The sequence below is a fragment of the Camarhynchus parvulus genome, chromosome 5, assembly GCF_901933205.1.
Source record: "Camarhynchus parvulus chromosome 5, STF_HiC, whole genome shotgun sequence".
NCBI classification, from domain to species: Eukaryota; Metazoa; Chordata; class Aves; order Passeriformes; family Thraupidae; genus Camarhynchus; species Camarhynchus parvulus.
Window position 1 is genome coordinate 54,539,802 of NC_044575.1, and position 23,411 is coordinate 54,563,212.

Consider the following 23,411-nt stretch of genomic DNA (forward strand, 5'->3'; position numbering starts at 1 on the left):
ACACTTCCAGGGGTGGGGCAGCCATGACTTCTCCAAGCAGCATCAGCCAATCAGCCACTGTCTCATCAGCCTTAAAGGGAAGAATTTCTTCCTAGTATCTAATCTAGACCTAACCTCCTTCAGCTTAAAGCCATTCCCTCTTGCCCTGTCACTACATGCCAGGAGCAAAGATATCCATCTCCTAATCTAATTTACAAATTGTCTTTCCCCATGTAAAAGTATTTCTGTGCATCTGAGCTTACATGCATATGCACACGTGCCCAGTGGAACCAGAAATGCATCAACTGGCTCTGCCAAACTCTGGAAATAAGTACCAGGATGACTTTTAAGGATGATGACCCATGCTTCAGCACCTGTGCAAACCCATGAGAGTGTGGCTGGAAACCACAACATTTATGTCCCGCTTTCAGACAAGATAATGTGATGCTTTCTAAAAAGGAAGGACATTGAAGGTGGCTTTGTCTTATACATCAATTTTGTAAGGACAGGACACAAAAAAGCAACCTCAAGTTCCTAAGGTCTATATTGTTACCAAAATAGCCCTCAAGCCTCAGACCAGACCAGTGTCTGCAGAGCAACTCATTCTCAGAAATTCATCCTAAGTGGATGGACTACAAAGCAAAGTAGCAAATTCATGATTCCTACCATAAAAATGCACAGAGTGCTTTCCCTGACTACTGATTTATAAGAGCAATCAAGTAGCATATCTGATATATATATATATATATAAATATCAAGATACAATGGAAACACTAATCAATACATTCTCTCTATGGAATAACAGCCATACAGGAGAAGGTGTGGGTGTAATTCCTGCACATCCTGCACATTCCACAAACACAGAAACTCAGAAACTGGAGCTGTGACCCTAATCTGCTTTCTTAATATTATGCATTTCATAATATACTACCCAAAAGTACAAATAATCAACTGAATGACATTAGGGCACATAAAGGAAGAGTATACAGCTTTCTTCTAAAAATCCCATTTCTAATTGATTTTATTAAAAATGCATTTATATGCTCATTCACATAATATAACATCTTAGGGAGTCACACATTTGGATATAATTAGCCACTTGTTTTGTGTCATTCAGTGCTAATGACCTTTCTTTGAAGAAAGATCCATGTTTGATTTTTCTATTGTTCAAACTTAAGAGAAGCCTCTTTGGGTTGAAAAGGCAGGAATCCTCTGAACTGACATTAAACACCTAAGCAATCAATGGCCTTTCCAATTAATTTGCACTGTGTTTGTTTGGGACAGCTTTGTTGTAACAGCATGAAGGCTTTAAATCTTGGTGATTAAAGCCATCTTCTAGCTACATACTTGGTGTCCCAAGCAGTAATGCCAAGCAAATACAGCTCCTGCTGACAGCCAGGGCAGGTTTACACAGCATGGATCAAAACCAGGCTTAAGTATCCAAAACCCAGCTTGCCACACTGGAGCCTGGGTTTGAGGAGACCTTCTCTCTCTGTTTTTAAAGTGTCTTTGAATGTTTATTAGAAAACAAAGTTAAAAGAAAAATCATTGTGTAGGAAATAATAAAATTCATTTTTTCAAGTGTTACATTCTTAATGTAGGAAATTACATCTAAAATTACAGCAATAATAATGCCTTCAGGAGGGATAGGCATTTGAGAATTCTTCCCCCCCTCCTGCAATTACTTAAACTTCTTTCATTTCTATCTACATGTTTAGCACTACTTAGGTTTAGTCTAAGTAGTACAGCCTAGTACTTAGCTGTTTTTATTTTCCAAAATGATTCAATTATTTGAGTACAAAGATGGGGAAAACATCTTCATCTAAAGGGAAGAGTTTGCAACTTTAAACTCATGATTTCCCATTCCACATTTAACCATAAACAACCAGTTCTGCAAAGCCTTAGGAAAAAGGCAACTTTCTTTACAACTCTAATTACTTTACAACTGCTGAGGGGGAAAAATTACTGCATTTTATATGTATGTTGCAGAGTTTTTTTCTAAATAAGAGAAAAAGCATTACATTTACTGAAGACGTTGAAAAGAAATTGTGCATTAGGAACCTGGGTTTCTTTTTTTAAAGAGAGTCTTTCCAGAGGAGACTGGAGTTCTTCCCTTCCAAATTCACCAGATTAATTTACATCTCATTCATTAAACAGGTTATGTCCCGCTTAAGAAGAGACATCACTCTTCAGCCTTTCACCTTTACTAAAACATTCAATATTTGCATATTACACTCCTTCATTGCTTACTGCAAGCCTTCATAATCTCAGCACCCAAGAAGGAATCACACACTGGCTACAGCCCAGACATGGTCCCACACAGTCAGCATCCACCCTCCTAAATTATCCCATATAACATTTTTACATCAAACATGGTCATAAACCATGTGACAGAAAATTCTGCTCTGAGCACCTCTCACAAGAGCAAACCAAATTTTTCAGGAAAGGTTTTAATTTAAAGACATGGTTAAAGAAAGAAATTCTTTTTCTCACCACTCCTCCCATTAAATTACACTTCAAGAAGTATGGCAATGGTAGAATTGAAACTTATTTTCCAGGCATGTTTTGAGCAGTGTGTAACAGCACCATCTGGTGATTGAGGCTGTACAGGATTTTGAAAACATCCACTAAGTTAAGGCATAATCATCAGCACAGAAGAACAGCTTTTAAGTCAGGTTGGGTATAATTTGGCTTTATTTTCCATTAAAAATACAAGCAATTTTTACCAGCAAATGGTAAAATTTTGTGGTTCTGTTGAAAAATTAATCAAACTCCTCAGACCTATCATCAGCTGACTTATGATGGTAAGCAAGGAAAACTCTTGATATAGGAACACTCAGTTTATTAAATACAGTAATTGGTTCAAATGTTTGAACATATTAGGTTAACCAAATGATTGTTTAAAGGTTTGCTTTGTAGTTCAGACAGATAGAAAAGCCACCTCAGAACCAGAAAGAGTCAAGCCTGGGTTACTAAAATACTTGAAAAATATCAAACTGGATGTCATGTATGCTGTATTTTCTAAACTGATTAATATATAAACAGAATTAGCATCTTGGTCCTAAAATGCATTACAAATTTTCCTGCTGCTCCATCGAAGCATCACAGAACATCTAATACACATTGCTGGAAAAAATCCTTAGGGATCCTGAAATGAAAATGTGCTCCCCGAAGATGTCATGAGCGACAAGAATTCTATTAGAGCTGAGCATTTCTTCTTCATCACTCCTTTTAAGTTGTGACTAAATTAGCACAGCCTGCACACTCCGGGGTGTGTGCTGGGAGGAGGGAGGGGGAGAAAACGGAAGATATCAAGGCCTGAGGCACTTCAAGCGGAGAGCATCCATCTGCCAGCAGCAGTCAATGAACAGAACATTGCTAAAAAGTCTTCCCACTCATACTAAGCCAAGCCAAAAGAACAGAAAACACCTTCCTTCACACTGACTGTGCAGGACTGAACGTAACAGGACAGTGGGTTATAAATAAATGTTTAAAAAACAGTAAGAGAAAAAAGAAGAGAGAGAGAAGCTCAGTGCGCAGCTCTGCGTTCAGCCTCTCGTGCTGCAGAACGGGTTTAGGAGGCTCCTGCTCATCTCTGCGTCACCCACTCCCTCCTCCAATCTCTGGTGGCATGTGGAGGAGTGAAATGATAAAAGGAAAACAAGGGTTGGTTCTTTTTTTTTCCTTTATTTTGCTTGTGAAACCCAGATCTTTTCACTGCCCCAGTAAAGAGGTGCATTGCCCAAGCTGCAGCCCGGCACATTTGGATGAAGGGGTGGGAAGGGGCAGCTGAGGGACGGGAAAGGCTGGGATTGAACTGGCTCTGCTCTTACAAGGTGGGCTGGACTCCAGAGCTGCGGGTTCTGATGGCAATACCACCCAGAGGAGTTCCCAACCCTTTACACAACAGCTCCTTCCACCAACACACTGCACCAAACCAGCCCTCTGAGCTGACAGCACAACCTGCAGGGAGGGCAGCAAAGCCCAGGACTGCAATCACCCAGCTCCAAGAGAACTTGCTTGTGTGCACAGAGCTGTTGTTCAGGCTGGGGTCAGAGTTTAGTTCTGAGGTTTTTGGTGGTTTCTTCTTTTGAGCAGGGGGCTGACAGAGGTCAGTGTGCTAATAAATTTGCTGGTGTGGCTGTACTGGATACAGGAAGCTCTCACTGACACACATTTCACGCCTGATACAGAAGTCCAGCAGTTTCTGAATTTCTTCTGTTGTTATTTCTGCAGAGGTCCAGAAGTTTAATGCTGCAGCCATCATTTCAGAAAAACAACCTTCCAAAAAATGCAATTGCTCCAAAAGCAAATCACACCTGCAGACCCTCAGGCTTAGGGAATGCTCTCCTGTGCTGCCACATCACCAGCACTCCAATTTATTCCACAGAGCAAAACAAAAAGCACTTTCAACACATGACAAGAACTCAGCACTACCAGAGATCACAGCATTAAAAAGCAACAACAGCCTTCCTCCTCTCAAGTTTTGAGCCACAGTGCCTATAAAATGACACAAACACTTCAAAACTCACATTTCAATGTTTAAGACAGCCCTATGCCATAAAAGTGACGTACACACTCTTTTATTATCAAGAAAGAAAGCAGCAGTTACATGGAAGTTAAACCAAAGCTATATTACCTGGAGTACTACCTGCTTGTCTGACAACATTGCAAAGTTAAAATGGCTTAATTCAGTTGCTTGTTAGAAGAAATCTAGCTCTGAAATTTAAAGATATTACTAGAGGGGGAGGAAGGAGAGAGGCAATCACCTATTTTCTCCCACACTGTACAAGAAGAAAGATAAACCTATTAATACCCAAGTTCATTTCCTTGTGAATAGTACTATAAAAAGCAAATGTTTTAAAAAACATTAGCCTACTACGTAAACTATCTTTAACTAAAGAATTGCTCTCAAGAGAAATGACAAGTTTCAATTACCTACACAAGGCTGCAGGGAGATGAATCTCCATAAGTGAATTCCACAAATGGGATCAGTACCATGCTACTCTGTGTCACAGAGAAAATGTCAAATTTAAGAGACAAATTTGGAAATAAAAAAGGCCAAAACTTTAATATCCAAGCCAGAAATTTCACAAGTGTGCAGAACTTTAGAGGGCATTTCTTCTCTTGTTTGATAAAATGAAGGAGAGACTTGTGCTTCCCTGTCACAAGAGTTCTCTTGCCCACAGTCAGCTAATAAACCAAGAGACAGAGCAGACACCAGAGAGGAGACAGAGCAAAGGAATCATGAAAGATGCTTTAAACTCCAGAGTCACAAACAGGCCAGTTCAAAGCAGCTGAACATGCAAATATTTCTAGTTATTAGTTAAGTCAACCCAAGTCATGTTAACTCATTTGATTAAGACTGCAATTTTATTTTTTTTCAACTTCAAAGACAACCTTCAAAATTAAAAGAAAAAGTAACAACAGAGACTGTTCTCAGTCACAGGACAATCCTTCTGTTTGCTCAGTCACATCCAGACTGAACCAACACCTCTCAGGAATTTCAGAAATGCCTTTTCTAATTTTTCCCTTTTCTGGCTAAGAAAACACAGGAACAAAGTTAGGAAGACCAGCAAAGCCAGTGGACTGCTGTGCTCAAAGTTTTAAGTTGTCAATCAGCCTCTGGGCAAAATCTGGGCATTATCTCCAGCAGATCCTCTACTCTTAAAGGATCCCAGATCTTCTTAGAAAATAGCAGAACTCATTAAAGGACACATGGACTCTTCTCCATTAAACTGTCCCTGTAAGGATAAAGAGCACAGCAAAAGCATCTCCAAGACAAGTACTTTATTCATCATTCCCCAGTGAAACATAAAAATGGCCAAGATTTAAGACAATAAAAATTTTCAAATTTCAACTCAAGTAGAAACTAATTAATCAATGTATAACCTAAAAGTCATCCCTTATCAGCTGATGAACTCAACTGGTCTTTTAACAAAAGAAACTGGAGATGATGAAGGACAGAATCTCATCAGCAAAATGAGGTTGAAGAGATTCTCCATGTGCCTGAATAGAAGCCAGAATATCAACCAGAAGGATCCCAGCTTCCTCAGAGGCTTCTGAATCAAACTCTGGAGTAATAGGGAAACAGGCAGGGAAATATAAAATATAATATTCTGCTTTCATCCAAATTCTTGCAGTAACTCATGCTGGCTAAAGAGTAGGTTTTCTGCCCCTGAGGTTTTTTGTTTGTTTTCCTGAAGTGTCTTTGCTGATTAGTGCAGTTGCCTGCAAACCCTGAACACAAAGCTCTGAGAAAAGTGTGCAAGATACTGAGATACCCTGAAGATTCAGCCACCAGGGAGTCCAGCATCAAGCTGTGGAACGTACCAGAGCCTGCACTGAAGCAGAAGATCAAGAAAGCCCACACTTACTGACATCCAAGCGAGCCTCAGAAGCACAGAGGTCCAGCAAGCTGGAGGTCAAACACAACAGCTCAGTAACACCAGGGAAGTTTCCTCTTGAATTGTTGTGTGATCAGTAACAGCAATCACAAATGTGAAAGGAAAACAACATTCCTTTAAAAATTGTTTGATGAAGAAGTTAAGGACCAAAGAATTAGCATTCCAGGTCACAACTTTTCTGCATTCCTGGCTCTGGAGCATGTTCTGATGAGAGAGAAAGAGTAATGAAAGTCAAGAAACACTTATTCAAGAAACAAATATGTGAATGTTATGGATAGGACACATCCATGGTTTAGCAGATGCTGGAGAGGGTGGATCTACAAGACAGGAGGAAAGAAAGCTGTGAGTGGCCTCAGTAGGAAGAAGTTTGAACTTGTTAACATGCAAAGGGCCAGAACAGTTGGATGCAATTTGTAGTTCAGTTCTGGCCACGTTAACTCTATGTCAACAGGGAGATACACAAATACAGACAGATTCAGCAGACACCAAAGCCTACAATTCATCACCCTTATCTTCAGAGATGAGTGACTGGGCTTAGTCAATATAGACTTCCTTTCAGTGAGTGAAGAGAAACAGACGCTTCAGAGAATGAGTCACTGACTTCCCTTCAGATTAAATTAATCACACCCTAAATCTGTCTGCCTCTATGCAGAGCCTCTGAAAGGAGATGAGAAACAGGAGCTCACACAGACATCTAAATTTTGCCACCCATGTCCAGCCATGACATAGGACTAGATGGAAGAGGTATGTTGAGGTTGAAGAAGTTTACCAAGGGAAAAGGTTGCACTTGAAACATCAACCACCAAACAAAACAAACAACAAAAAATCCACCACCCAACCAAACACACTCACACATGAAAAACATGTAATATCATCCCAAATGAAAAGGAGAAGATGCCCCCTTATCCTCAAAGAGAGATGGGGAAAGTTAACATGAAATGTGAAGATGAAGGCAATGGATGAGAGAGAAATTGCTAATGGTAAGAAAGGACTCGTAAGGGACAAGGCAGTAGGCAGATCAAAGGGTAAAACTGAAGCAATGGTCTGGCTAGAAGAGGAAGTCTTTCAAAGCCTTAGTGAGTAAAGAAATTTAGGAAGATATGAGGCAAAACCAGAAAAGGAGAACTTTAAGCAATGATTAGTTTAAAAGACAACAAGAGAAAATTCGATGTGGTGTTAATAAACAGAGATATGAGAGGATTAGGATTAGCTTCTATCACAACAGAAATGAAGGCAAGGACAAGATGATGGCAGAGAGCCTAGACCAGAAGTTTCATTATTGAAATCAAAGCCAGGGACAGGAATTGATACAGGAGGAAGAGTCAAAGAAAAGACTGCATCTGATGAAGGAAACAGTCTGGAAGACTTCAAAGCCTATGCACAGCTGCAAAACTACAAATTCACTGGGGAGTTACAGACACAATGTGGAACAGCTCACGTGCCTGGAGTAAGGAGATGGATGGTGACAGGCTGCACAAGGACAGACAGGGAAGGTGACAGGGATTCATTCTATACAGAGGAACAGCCTGAAAGTCTGAAGCTCTGCTGAAAAATGATTGACAGGCCAATAAAAAGTAAATAGGTTTGGATGAGAGGCAAGGCCAAAAGAAACAGTGACGAGCACCTCCCATAGACCATCTGATCCTGAAGATGAAGCTTTCTTTAGAAAGCAGGAAGACCTCCAGGTTCTCATGGTGAACTGCATCCACCCCAGCAGCTGAGGAACCATAGTGGGTCACAGGCAATCCAGTGGAATTCCAGAGCACATCAGGAACAGGTCAAGCAGAGGCTGTGATACACCTGCCACTCTTGGGAAAGGAAGAAGTGGTGGAGGGTGTAAAATCTGATGGCAAGGCTTGATTACAGCAACCCCAGATAAACAAGATCTTGAGGGGTGTGAGAAAGATGGGTAGCATAATTACAACACTGGATTTCAGAGGGCTTCAGTTGGTTCAGAGAATAGGTCAGCAACTATCCATGGTAAAGACTGAGCAAGGGCTCCCTTAAGCACAATCTACACACACAAGTTAATTGGACTTGATGAGATATATTTGAGAATGCAAAGGGAGGCAGTAAAAAGAGTAATCTCTGCCATCTTCAAGAAGTTGTAGGAATTTAAAGAGGTCCTCTCTGACTTGAAGGCAGCAAGTACCAGGCTTCTCTTCCAGAGGAAGAAGTAGGACTCAAAGGTGAGTGAGGCTCCTCTCAGCCTCTTGGAAGGCTACAATCTACCTGGAAACCATTTCCAGACAGACAAAACCCAAGAATGTAACCAGGAATTGCCAGCACAGAGTCAATGAGGGTGGATCATGCCCAGCTGCAACAGCCAGAATGAAGTCAAGATAAATTCAAACTGCAGCTCTTCCCTCATCCCATTTCATCATTCTCCCTGGCGGCCAAATTGCAGAGATCTGGACTAGGCCAGTGAACAGCAACTTGAGTGAGAGGCTGGCCTGGTTCAAAGATAGTCCTCAGCACTTTCACCATCAGACTTACACTGGGATCAATACTGTTTAATGCCTTCATTAACAACATGAATAACAGGCCAGGAGGTTTCCTTTGCCAGCCTACAGATGACATCCCATTGGAACAGTGGCCAATATGCTGATGGGCAGAGCCACTATTCAGAGGAATCCTAAGATGCTGCAGAAATGAGCTGACAGAAGCCTCATGAGCCAAATGCAATTTTTCTGCACCTGGGACAGAAAAACTGCAGGGCAAAAGCAGAGGCTGGGCTCTGTTTGACTTTTTTGCAGAAAAGGGTCTAGTTTCCTCATGGACAAAAAGCTGACCATGGCTCAGCAGCACCCAATCACAGTGGTGAAGGTTAATTTCATCCCAGAGCCACATTATTAAAACTGCAGCCAGCAGGTCCAGAGAAGTGATTATCATCCCCTGTTGAGCACTTATGAGACTATATTTAGAGTACTTTGTCCAGTTCAGAGCTCCTCTGCAGAAGAGGCATTGGCATATTGGAACAAGTCCAGCAAAGAGTCCCTGTGATGATTTGGAGACTGCAGCACGTGGATGAGGCTGACAGATGAATTTGCTGACTCTCAAGAAAGCTGAGGGAGAATTCTCTTTGGTGCCTTCAGCTTTGCAGTAGGAGCTTATAAAGATGCAGCCAGAGCTGCTTCATGAGAAATGCACAGCAAAAGGACAAAAAGCAAGAGTTGCATTTCATCAAAATAAGTTCTGACTCGACACAAGGAAAAAATTCCTCACAGTGAGGGTAGCCAACCATTGCAGAACAGGTTGACCAGGGAAACTGTCCTATCCTTCCTTGGTAATAGCTGGAGTTCAGCTGCTCTAGGCCCTCAGCAGCTTAATGCAATTTCAAAGCCATTTTGTCAGCCTCCAGAGGTCTCTTCCAATCTCAGTTATTCTAGGATTCCACTATTCTCCCTTCCCTTGCTGTTCTAGTTTTGCTCTCTGTTCCTCCCCTTTGGATACTTCTGTTCTTCACATGTGTAATATATTGTCCTTTTTTAATTCACAATGTATGGTTCTGGGAGGAACCAGATCCCTCCATAATCACTTGTAACAAACCAGCTATAAAATGAGTGATGACAACAAATGTTAAAGAATAAACAAATAGTGTAAATGCAAACAGTAAAAAATGCATTACAGACCATCTTCAGAAACACTTTCCCATTTAGCATTAAAATACTGTTAGCTATGTTTTGGTATTTAAGAGGACTGAGGGAAAACACACATTCATTTAAAGAAATAATTAAAAACACAGCACAACAGTTCAGAAATTGGATTAAGCTAGATGCAGCTGCAATCTTCAAACTTAGTTTAGACCAAATTTTAATATCTGCAACTGAAACTTTCAATAATAATATAATATATATAATCACGCCATTGACCCTCCTCCCCCTGTCCCTTTTCTTTTTGGTCACTGAAGACTACTGAAAGTATCAGAGCTCCAAGTCAAGAAAAACTCCCCTGTAACAACGACTCTGACACTGATACAGCGAGAGCAGATTGCCTGCAAGGAAACAAGAATAAACTGGCTATTTAGAGAGATTATGTAATGCAGCACAGAACTGTAAAATGGGATTTAAAGAGACATCACTCTGCATTTCAGCTCTGGAAGTAACTGTAGGTGTTGACCAATACTGTAGAAATTTGAAGAGGCTCAGGAACAGAGGAACATGTCTTCTCAAAGAGTCTCCCCTCTGAGCTGGTATTTTACTCACAATTCTTCTTTTTCAGAAAAACAGTAGTATTTAGCTATTTTGCCATATCCATTCAAACAAAGTTGAAGCTGAAACACCACATCATCTCACAGATGTCCAGGTTTTTACTACAAAAATGAGGTCTGTATGTACAGATGCAAAACATTTTGTGGGCCTGAGCCTGTTGAACTTGTGGAGCTTCATACACTCAATTAGCACAGTACTGCACTCTAAAAATCAAAGTGATTATGAACAAATACAACAGTATTAAATCTTCTCTGCATAAATATTTTAGCAAGTGTAAACAAGACTCCAGTTGCTGTAAGCAGCCATTCCCAAACAAACACACACAAACATCAGCTGGTTCAGAAAAGAAAGGGAGAAACTGAACAGCCATGCCCTGCTGCATTATAAATAGTAAGGAAAGGTACAGCAAAGATATGTGTGGTAAGGGAGACTTGTTCTGTGTAATGGACATTCTTACACAAACCTGAAAACTACAAAATGGTCAGAGTTTGCCCATGGCTTTGTTTAGAGCATAAATACACATATTTATAAAAACACCAATGCACACCATGATTTTGTAGAAGAGTCCAGAACTGATGAGCAGTTGCTGGGAGATTTTACTTTTGCATTTCTTCACTTTAGAATGCATGGGAAAAAAAAGTTATTACCTTAAGCATTCTAATGCAAAACTGTTCTTCATCAAATTCTAAACATCCTTTCATTAAAAGCCTCAAAAAAACCAGCAGCATCATACACTCAGCCAAGCCCAGCTGCTTTGCTGGTAATTAAGTAAGAGACAGTGAGTCCAGATCACCTCCCCTGGAAAGACAGACTTTACAGTAAAGAAGAATTTGGCCCAAAGCACATGAGGAAGGAGCGGGGGGAAGGAGGGATAGCAGGGGGAGGTGGTTGGTTTTTAAAACCCAGCAAGTCCCTGCTCCACGGCCGGACTTTCCCCACAGGTTGCTGGCGAGCAGAGCAGGCGCAGAGCGAGAGCTGCCAGCAGTCTCGGACCACACACGGGCTCTCAGCTGCTCCCCAGCACTCTGGGGACTCCATCCACTGCCCATCCCTGCTTCCCAGGGCCTGGCTCTCCCTTTCAGCAGGAGCACTGATAGTACAGGAGAGAAGAAAGCAGCAGCAGCAGCAATCCTGATGCAAGAGCCACCAGTGGCCGCCCTCGCAGGCTGTCCTGCACCAGCATCCCCATGGGAGCAAGTTCAGCACTTCACCTGCAGCACAGTTAACTTTGGAAACGCCAACAGAGTGGCACCAGCAAATAAATAAGTAGCTCAGCAATTTTTATAACTGTTCATTTTTCATACAGCCAACTAGCAGTGCACTTCAGCTTCATTCAATGAAGCACTCCATACCTACCTCTCCTTTAAAATACGTCCAGTAATTTCATTTACTTTGCTACACTTTCAAGTCTAACCATGATGGATATTTAACATAATTTCACCCCAAAAAAAAGCCACGATCATGGGCCCACAGTGACAGGGTGAGATTTTGTAAGCTCACTGCCATAGCTCAATTTGCAATTAAAAACTATGTAAAGCCAGAAGTGTGATTAAAAGCAGCAGACAACCGGCTCATTATTCAGCGACAGAAAAGAAAAGGCTTTCAAACACCAATTGCTCTACCTGAAATATCAGCTGCTGTTGTCATGCCTGGGACTGAGCAAGAACATCACTTAGCTCACTGAAAAGAACTTTCCCAGAGATAGATTGGCAGCATGACAAATGCAGGTTGGCTACAGAAATCAAAGACCAAACACTTGCTCCTTATATAATGGATAGACAGAGGAAAAAAACATAGAAGAAAACCTGCAAAGAGCTTCAGAGAAGTGTAACTAAAAAGACAAATTATTTTCCTATTTCAAGACTGTTTGGGAGATAAGTTCATGTAAAGCAACTAAATGTTTTTGTATACAGTGCTGATATACTTTAGCCAAGTCACAATCACTGTTTTTGATCAGGGAGGCCCCCCACACAAAAGCTGTGGGGAAGGAAGATGCTCAGACATATTCCCCGCAAACACTCATCCAAGAAAAAAGCTGTGTTTAGATTCTAGAAAAACGCCTACACTGTCTTTACTTGTGATTACCTTTTGGCATAACCAAAAGGGCTTTTGAAGGATTCAAACACTCCACGAAGCAACAAGACAGATTTCCTTCCATCAGCATTTTACTTTTTACAATTACAGACAACTGTGAAGTTCTTATGCACAAAAAGCCAATTTATTTTTAAAATGCCTGTTCAAAATTACAGTTTTGATTAAAGTGCCTTAATCCAAAACCAGACTTCATCAAGTTCAGTGGCTTATCCCACTGCTTATATAGGTTACATGTTAGACAGGAAATTTAAAATTCCAAAGATAGTAACTTCAGACCTGACACTGACACTAGCTCACCTAAAGTGCAAGCTTTACTTTGCCAAACAAACAGGGCTCAATACTCTTAAGTAAAAACAGCTGAATAAAACATTCTGTATATAAAACAACCTGTATATATATCAGCTGAATAATGCTGAGTAGAGTAATCTGACTATACTTCAATGACACAGATCAATCCTAGCCTCTCCATACCTATGAAGATACAATACCAGATCAATCTTACTCTTCATATACCTACAGAGGCATAATATAGGCAAGATTTTTCTGTGTTGAGTTGCAAATGTAAGATTAATTTAGGAAAATACCTTTCCCTAAAATATCTCCCCCAAATGAGTACCTTATCATAAAACCCATTTACATCCATGGTTAATTACATGTCAGCTTCTGAGACTTTGCTATGACAGTCCATCAGCTGTCATCTCCAAGAGTCATGAGACAGGAGTATTAATTAACCAAAAAATGACAACTCCTGTCCCTTGATATGAGCAACAGCAAACTGGAAGACCATTCTGCTCCTGGAATAAAAGCTGGTTTTATTCATCCTCTTTAAAGAGTGTAGAATATGGAAATCTCAATTAAAATGTAAAGCATGTAATGAGAATATTTATTTTAATGTCATCTGTGCGCTAAAACCCTTTTTTCCATTTTTCCTCTCTCTATTCAATGATCCCATATTAAGCACATGATTACTTATATGCATTATCTCACACTTGCATTGCTTAAGACCAAAAATATTTGAAGAACTATACTTTTAAATAAACATGAATAAAGTATTCCAAGAACCCTGAAAATGGACTAAATAAAAAGCCACAATAGGTTTAACAGATAATAAAAAGGTGCAATGGGCATGTCAACCTTGAAAAAGCCCTTTTAAACCACAGTAATATTGTCAGGTGCCATTACCCTTTGTCAGTCAGCCACATGAACTCATAAATCAGGTGTAGCGGCCAAATGAGAGCACAATGAAAAATCAGCACTAAGCAGACTTGTCCACTGAATAATGAGGGGCCCGCCAAGGTTTTGAGGTCACATTCAAAACTAAAAAATAATTGTATCGACCATATTAATAAAAAGAATTCATATCAGCAAGACTAAAACTTGCTAGTACCATTCTGTAGAGTTTTTGCTCGTGACTCCTTTCCCAGGTTGGCGTGGAATCCTCCTCCTAAAGTCGGTGTTTTCCCTGCACCTGTTAGGGGGAAAAAAACACACACCAGACATTAACTTAATTAAAATATTAAAATAAAACTTATTTTGCCAATATAGTCTGTATCTGTATAATCTACAACATGCCAAACTACATTAAGAAGGTCTTAAAGTACTTAAGACATCAAGTACCAATACTGTGCAAATTATTTCTTTTTCAGAATACCATAAGAATTACATGGCTCCATAAGCCCTCTCAACCTCAGTTCCAAAGAAACTACAAAAATCTCCCAATGTCTATTTTAAGCAGAACATGAAAATCAGTACTGTAAAACATTTCTCAAAATAACGGAGGAAAAAATTGCTTAGTTAGTATTTTTGTCTGAAGAATATTCAATTAAGAATTTATAGAATTTTAATAGGTAATTATTGGCTTTACTGAATATAAAACATGTTTAGCATTCAATAATGACTGTGTCGGCTACTACAGACATAACACTTATTTTAAAGTAACTTCAGTTTGTCATTAGGTAAACACAGCAACACTCAGGCTACAAAAACTGCAAGTCTGGAACTGCTACTTTTACACCCCGAAAGGTTGGAGACTTAAAAGAAGTCTGAGCTGTAAATCAGCATAAACTAGAGGCTGGCTTGGGCATCCATGTCAATGCTAAGCAGCATGAATGCAAAGATTGCTGGGAGTCAGTAGAACTAGTCATGCAAACCCATCTTGCAGAACAGGGAATTAAACTACCAAGGACAAAAACAGTCTCCCACTAAAGCAGGAAGGTTTTTTTAAAAACAATCAGGGTACCTCAAGCAGGATATCTGAATCTATCAGCTTAACAGCAAGCGAGACCAAAAAGCTAAATTGCACAGGATTGAAAACAAGCAATTTGTTAGTAATGGAGCTCTACTTAATTCAAGTCTTCAGGATAGGGGGGAAAGCCATCTTGTTGTCTACGATGCCTACAGCTTTTCCTCAAGTTCTTGTGGCTGTTTCCTCCTCTCAAACTAGCTCTTCAGAACAAACTAGAAAGACTTTGGGATAGACACAGAGAGGGCAATGAAGTCACCCTTTAAAGCAGTTCAGGGCATTTCTTGTACACACCTGAATAAGATACTTCCATGGCAGGTACAACTGATGAGAAACTGTGACCTAAACTGTTTGCTCTTATGAGACTTTTTTAGCTCCTCTCAGTTGAACTTAATGTACATCTATACTGAGAAAAAAAAACAACAAACAAAACAAAACCAAAACCTAGAAAAGCTAATATTCCTGCAGAATTACTATCAGCCTTCAAAGCTTATTTTTTTCCATATAACTTTTAAATTAGGTTTCCAGTGCTATCCACAACGGAAACCAACTTCACTTCATTAACAGATCCTTTAACAAACAATAATCAGCTCTTGTGGCAGTGCTGTCACACTGTAGCTGGACAAGGTAAACCTAGATATAACACTAATCCAATCTGCCTAGCGTGGTTGGTTCCAAAAAAAAGATGAACAGTCCCCAGATAGGCTGGATTCAAACCTATACAGGGACCCTCAGCCAACCCCATTCAAGCCTAGGTGCAGAAACACCACTGGCCAGAGATCTGGGCAGAGAGAGATCCCAGCCCTGAGTCTGGGAAATTCAAACTCCCTATAAAAAGAAGATTTGAACAACAAAACACATTGTTTGTCCAAGACACTCAGTGAGTTTGTGTCGTCCCTTGTCTCCGACCAACAACCTCACATAACAAGCTCTCACCTAAATGCCCCAGATTAAGTACTGCATCCTAATAAAAACTGAAAAACATTCAATAGTGATCTCCTCACTGGGTACAGAGGTAACTCTCCCAACTCTGTGTTTGACTACCAGAGACAGCAATGTCTCCTTGCACTTCTTACAGGTACACCCTTGTATTTCCACAAACACTTGAAAACAAACCAATGCAGCAAACCAGAGAGAGGTTACCAAGCTACAAAAGAAGGCATAACATTTTTTGTGTACATTTAGTGAGAATGGTTTACCTGGCAGAAAATGGCAATAGTTTTACATTCCTTTTCTTCAGTAGCAAATCTAAACAGAAATTCCACCTCCCATTTTCCTTTCTTTTTTTATTAAGGTTTGCTTTACTACAAGCTTCCTCACTAGTCTGATTTGCAGCAGGAGAGCCCACACTAGAGCATCAGTACATGGGAGGAGGACACCAACCACAAGGCAGGAGCAGGAACCAGCAGGCTGGAGGCAGAGGGTTCACCCAGGACTTGTGTCAAAGGCACTTTTGGCCCCTCCTGTACACAAAAGCTCCACTTCCCAGTCCCCTCTATCCTTGAATAAACCAAAATACTGAACTGCTTTGGACTATCATTGGTAAGACAGCACTTCCAAATGTTTCCCTGTTACTACTAAAAAGCTTGCACAAAACAATCTTACAGTGGTGATAAACAATACTAATAACTAAATAATGTAACTTACTCAGGAGTTAAAATCCAAATTATATAAACAAAATGGAATTAAGTTGAGATTTCAATGATTTTGTTCTTTAAGACTCTTTTTCATTAGCCATCAAGCTATAACATCATACATAAAGTAATTTCTTTCCAAGCTATAGAGACTGCAGCAGATACCAGCAGAGCTCTCTGAAAGACAGATTCTGCTATCAGAATTGATGTACCCATTTTTCAGCAAGTTAACTGGAAAGGCTGAACATCTCTGCTTAGCATTTGTCTTTGAAAACTGACAGAAAACTAGTCTGTTGAGCACTTACACTCTCAGAACTGCAAACTAATGTTGCCATTGACTATGTAGTCTCACCATCAGCTTTAATCTTACAAGCAAAATGCAAACCAAAGTCATTATCATAACTGTTCAGCTGGGTAATAAAAAGATAAACTCTTAAAAAAAGAAAACTGAAATCATCAAATTCATTTAAAGACAAAAATCCCTACAAAGCTAGCAATTTAAAAAGTACAAAGGAAAGGAACAGCAATTGCTAGGCACAACCAAATTAACATCTCAGCTTAACTGCAATTTTTACATTTCTTGACCTTTTCCATTCTTCCCCCAGAACTTCAAAAGTGAATTAAGCAGGCTTTTGGTTTTTCACATTCAGCTTTCAAGACATACAAAAATATATCTGAGAAGTATTTGGTGTCTTCAAGCACTGCCTGCCAAAATTTCAACATTAACACTACCGTTTCCCTAAGGCATCTCAAATGCACTCCTCCATGAGGTGGTGCCTGCCAAGGTCCATTGTCATCTACTCAAGCCACCTGCTGAGGAGGGCCAGCTGTGTCCTGGGGACATCACCAGAGCATCTGGGACAGCTGTGTCCCAGCATCACCAGCCAGGTGAGGGACAGGACTGTCCCACTCTGCTCTGCACTGGGGCAGCCCCACCTCCAGTCCTGGGGGCAGTTTTGGGCACCACAATGTTAAGAAGACATAAAGCCATGAGAGCGTCCAAAGGAGGGCCATGAAGACAGTGAAGGCCACATGAGCAGCAGCTGAGGGCTCTTGGTCTGTTCAGCCTGGAGGAGATTGAGGGGAGAGTTCACTGCAGGTACAACTTCCTCCAGGGGAAGAGGAAGGGCACACACTGAGCTGTTCCCTCTGGTGACCTGTCCAGGACCTGAGGGAATGGCATGAAGGTGAAGGAGAGGTTTAGGTTGGCTTTTAGGCAAAAGGTTTTCACCCAGAGGATGGTTGGGAACTCCAACAGGCTCCCTAGGGAAGTGGCCACAGCAGCAAGACTGGCAGAATTTAAGGGGCATTTGGACAATGCTCTCAGACATTTGCTGAGATTCTTAGAGTGTCCTGTGCAGGGACTTTCATGATCCTTGTGAGTCCCCTTCCAACACAGGATATTCTGTGACTCTATGATTACTTTTAGAAACTCACTCAGATTTGCAGCTTCACTAATTGAAGCTTCCTTTTCAAGTTTGCTTTGGACATTTATATGAAATTTTGGACAACAGAAGGTGTGGAGAGATGTGTTAGGCAGCTCAGAAATACAGCTACTCCAGTTTTTTTGTAGTCCTCTCAGTGGGTTACACTGCTTTAACACAACAGACCTGAAGATGCAGGAGATCATGTCTGGAAATTTGATGGTACTCAGTCTAAGCTCACACAGGTCCAGACCCAGACAATAACCCTGCATTATTCAAGTGTTAAACTACTTGTTAACACTTGTTAACAGCTGGGTTAACATCTGGACTCTACAATCTTAAAGGTCTTTTCCACCTAAACAATTACATGGTTCTACAGTGACTATCCCTCCATCAGCCATTCCCACTCTGCTGCTCACAGCACAAGCACTTCAGCAGCTTCTGTTTTGCTCCACCAACTCCCTAACAAAGTCACATCACTCTGCTTCTCTATAAAACTGCTCCTCAAGCTGCAAAAGGTGCAAGCAAGGCTTGCAGTCTGGGGTAATCCTGAACAGCAACAAAAACCCACAGGTAACAGGAACAGCACTTATCAAATCACTGCACACAGCGGAGGTAAAGAGCAGCCACTTGGGCATCTGCAGCTTAAAGGGCACTTTTCTGTCAGGTAGGGACATGATGAGTTTCAGATTCAACACCTGGAAGAGAAACAGATTCAGTCCCAGCATTACAGATTTTGCTTCCTCTACGTAAATGAGCAAGTGAAGACAGGGAATGAAGCTGCTTGTAACCTGAACTGAAGTGCACCTGCTATCTGATAGGACCAATCCTACCAAAATCCTTCCCTGTAAAATTAAACCCAAAAGCCACCAGTCCTTTCTTCAGGACAAGGTAGGGGCAAACCTTCTATTTCAAATATATGTATTTACAGATAGAGCATAAAATCTGGTAAAATCTGATAAAAAATGCAGATTGCATCACACCAGTGTCTTCATAATTGGGGAAGACAAGGTAATCTAATATTAAAAATTAATGAGTTTCCTAATGAAGTTAGACCATACAAGTAAAAAGGGGGGTAAGTAAACATCCCACTACAAATCATACCTATAAAGGTAAAATTATGTGATTCAAGTTCTGAAGTTTGTAACTGAAACAATTCTTCTCTCACTAATTTTTCCAGGAAAATGAACAGGTCTGCAGGCACCAGAGCCTGCTGAAACAGCACTGCCACATAAACTTACATAGACAAACCTTAAATCTATTCCATCATAGCTTATTTTCCTAACTACCAACTGTAGAGATAAATATATTTGTATCCACCACAACCCAACTTAGGACTGCTCAAGTCTATGAAATCAGTCTGCATCCAAGTTATGTGCACTACTCTGCACTGCCATAGCTGACAGCAGCACCCTCTGTTGTTGCCATCCCAGGGACAGTGTGGAAAAGACTAAAGGCCAGAAAAAGCTTCATATTAACTCTGGTGCACGATTGCCACCTGGAGGATTCGGGGAGAGAAGCAAAAATTATTTGATTCCTCTCATTGAAACATACAGCAGATGATTATTTTAGATGGAAGTGCCCCCTCTTCCTTCCCAACACAGCATGATTATGAATTAGTTTTGTAATCTGGGACAGGGTAAATCAGGTAAATACTCTTCAGGATTTCCATCAAAGGGTCTGCAAATCCAGCATACTTTTATTTCCTTTCTCTGTATTGCAACTGACATCATGACCACTGTGCGTAACTTAAAATTAACCATTAAAAAGTGTCATCTCTAAAAATCTGGGCCACAAATATAAGGAAACTTGTAGGTATTAATATTATTTTAACTTTTCAGTTCCAAGTGTTTTCATTTCAAGTTTAGCATGTGTATTATTGGCAGAGCCCAATTCAGGACTATGTGAGGCTGCACTGTAAGAAACATTTAATGTCAGGACTTGGTCTATCAATACCTTACAGAGAAACCAATTAACAACTACCAATTAAAAACAAAACCCTTATTCCTTTCACTTTTTTAATATTTGAAAATACGCAAGAATCCTTTATTGTACATAAGAACCAAGTAGACAAAAGCACAGAATCCTACAGAAATACAGAGTTCATCCCCTTTCCCAAATGTCTCACTAGCAATCACTGTTGACAGTAATTGGTCATCTTAAAAAGTTCTACAGGACAAAAAGGTAGAGAAGATGAATGACTAGTAAGCTCAGCTTAAATTGTACATAAGTTTTTTTTTCTGTGTAGTCAGTCTCTCTCTTCTTTCCAGTTTGCTGGCCATAACTTTTCATGTCCACAATCCCCACAAGACAAATATTTAGATCAAGGCAAACTCTTGTCAAGTTGTGCATGCGAGGTCAATGTAGCTCACATGCCTTGATGTGAAAACAAAGATTTTAAGGATAAAATAGTAAAGAAAATACTTCTGTAAGCTCCCACAGGTATACCTAAAACATTGAGCATACCACAGCTTTACTAAAGAGCCAGAGATACATTAAATCTGTCATGGGACACTGAAGAGTGAGAGTACACATTCAGGATTTTTGGCAGTGCTAATGGGTCTCTGTAGTAACTTCATTATAATTCACTTGCAAAAAAAAAACCCTGTAATAACAGAAATACGCTCTTCCTTGATGTTCTAAAATTTGAAGCAGGCTACTTACAAATGTTGTGGAACCTCCTACACCAAAAACTTTAACAAACACTTGTTGGTGTGTTAAGGATTACCAGTTCACAATTTCCCTTTCCCCTTATGAGCAAAAGCAAGAAGATAATCTCCCACCAGCCTCAAATTAGTGCACTGCAAACTCATGTACATTTGGAGATGCAGAGTGTTAATGCATGATTGCTGTACCAGAGCCAGAGAGCCTGACTCAGGGCTGGAGAACTGATGCTGGCAATGCCCACTGCAGAATCCTGTTTCTGCGACTGTGCCTGTGTTTGTCACTGCCCTAAAACCTCCAGGCTTAGTCACTAAGTAAGTTAAAAGATTTATTAATAATTCTCATTTAAATTTGTACTAGAGATGTGACTCTGAATTCTATAGCAGGGCAGGGACAGGCAGAGCTGAGGGCATCAGGCACCTCCAGGGATGGGCTGAGGCCAGGCAGGACATCAGGCTGCACAGGGGGGGTCAGGGTCAGGCCCAGCAAGGGGAACAAGGTCAGACACAGCCCCAGAATGTCCAAAGAGGACCACAAGGATGGGCTGAGGCCACACAGCACATGGGCCTGGCTCTACAGGGTCCATGGGTGGGCAAGGCAAGGCAGTGGGGAGCTGGAGACTGGCTCTGGTGTGCAGTCCCTGGGACAGGGGCTGACATCCCTGAGGACTGGGATGGGCTCCTGGGCCATGGGCAGCCTTGGGGGAACCCCAGAGAGAAGCTGGTCAGGAACAGCAAGAACCAGCAGTACCTGGTTTGTGACCAAGAAGCTTATCAGATCTGTTTTTCTCAACTTACTACCAAGCATTTAAAGGGAATTTCTGGAACAAAAGAAGCTGAGCCTCCCCAGACAATATGCTTGAGGATCACAAGCTCAGTACGCCTTGCAGCATCGTTTCTTTGTGCTGTATTTCTCAGTTACATCTTCCAGCTTGCTGCTATGCTGCCTGCACATCAACCTTCCCAGGTGGGACTTTTCTTCTCCTTTGATTAGCGTCAGAAGTCCCAGCTTTCACCTTTCTCAGCTTCTTTAAACAAAAACCTGAAGAGAGATCTGGGCAGTCAGGTTTGCTCCATGCTCAGCTTTGTCTCACTCTCTTCAGCTTCAGTTTTTCTCCTGTCAGCTTAAAAAAAAAAACTTGTGAAAACACTTCCTCCTAACAATTACCAGAGGACAGGGGACTCCCACCCACACACAGTGAAAGAGCAGTCAGAGAACTCCAGACATGGCACACAACTCCTAACTTGCCTTTCTACAAAAGCAGCAGCCATCAAACCAGTGCAAACTGGGAAAGGGCTCAGTATAACTCCATCCTCCAGGATGCAATTATAGCATAATGCAGAGGCAGAAATGTAGCTCACTCTCAGACCCTGTATTGCTGTACTTCCTGCTGGAATGTGTTCAAATCTAGCAACTGATAGGCTGTTAAGAACTTGGGTATGACAAAAAATTAATAGCAAGACACATTCATTCCAATTAGTAGGATTCAAAAGCTCTCCAAATTTAAGTTAAGAAATCAGAGCAAACAATCTCTTTGGCTAGTCTGAACTGGCTATCAATTATAAAGTGAATAGTTATTGTTCAAAACTAGACTCAGCTAGGAAAAGTACATGCCTCAAGCACTTTCTGTGCAATCAACAGAGTTCCTTGGAGCTAAAATAAGCATACTAACCCTTCTCCACTAATACCTGACTTATCCAGGGTCAAATTAGTCAGGTTCACAAACCAAATTTCAAGGCAGCCTTCACAAGCTTCAAGACAGTAACACAGCTAAGGTGGAGTGTTGAGGCTGGATTCTTTCCTGACTGTGACCACTCACAGCAGAATTAAGAATTACGACCAACTAGACCAGTATGGAGCATACCAAAGCTTTCAGAGGGCTCCCCTCTCAAAAGATCAACAAAACAATACATAGCAGCTCCTTCTAGAAGGGGTTGTTCCCTTGCTAGTGAAATAACTTACCAGTTCACAACCCAGGAAGTGACAGGTACCTTGCAAGAAGAGCCAACTTGCCAGTGTTTCAGACAGACAGCATTGAAAGGAATGGTGGGATTAGCTCTGTAAAGCTCAAAGAACATGATCTTCCTGTGAAGTCTCAAAAGAACAGCTGTGCCAAATCAGACTGAAAGACTAGTCCAGTATCCTACCTCTGAATGAGAAAGCCCATCAATATACATGCCTACAAGGGTAGCACAAAACACAGGAAGAAAGCTTGTTGTGATAGTTGTCTCATATAATATCCCAGTTTCTAGAGATCTGTGGCTCAAGGATTTCCTGAACCAGAAATAATGCATTTTATTAATGGCCATGATACCTTTTTATTCTGTCTGCCCAATCATTTTAAGCTCATGTAAACTTTTAACATCCACAACTTCAGATTCACATGGGGGCTTCTGTAAAAACCAAAACCAACCAAAGCTCCCAATGTTTCTGCACCTCCTACCCACTACCTTTGCAATCAGTTAGCTGCTTGATTTCTTAGCATTCCCCAGCTTTTGCATTTTGTGACCCTGAGCAGCTGCTCATCCTTGTGTTATTTTACTGCATTTACAAATCTCTACTATGGCCCCATTCAATCATCTCTTTTCCAGTCTGAAGAGGCTGAGTCTATTCAGTCAGTCTGAGAAGCTCTTCAGGAAGCTCTCCTCTTAATCACTCCATCTTCCTCTCTGTATCTTTTCTAGCTCTATTAGAGGTTTTCCTGGGAAGGGGGAAGAAAAAAGAAACCCACCAGAGCTGCACACAGCACGTCAGTT

The 23,411-nt window shown here is 40.9% G+C and overlaps 1 protein-coding gene across 1 annotated transcript in view; it reads right to left on the reverse strand.

The window, feature by feature from the left end:
* Positions 1-23,411, reverse strand: part of BRF1 (BRF1 RNA polymerase III transcription initiation factor subunit) — a 172,935-nt gene that overhangs the window by 144,940 nt on the left and 4,584 nt on the right. Inside the window, exon 2 of the mRNA XM_030949982.1 lies at positions 14,079-14,159. Within this exon, the coding sequence (XP_030805842.1) occupies positions 14,079-14,159 (81 nt within the window). The remainder of the gene's footprint in view (positions 1-14,078; positions 14,160-23,411) is intronic.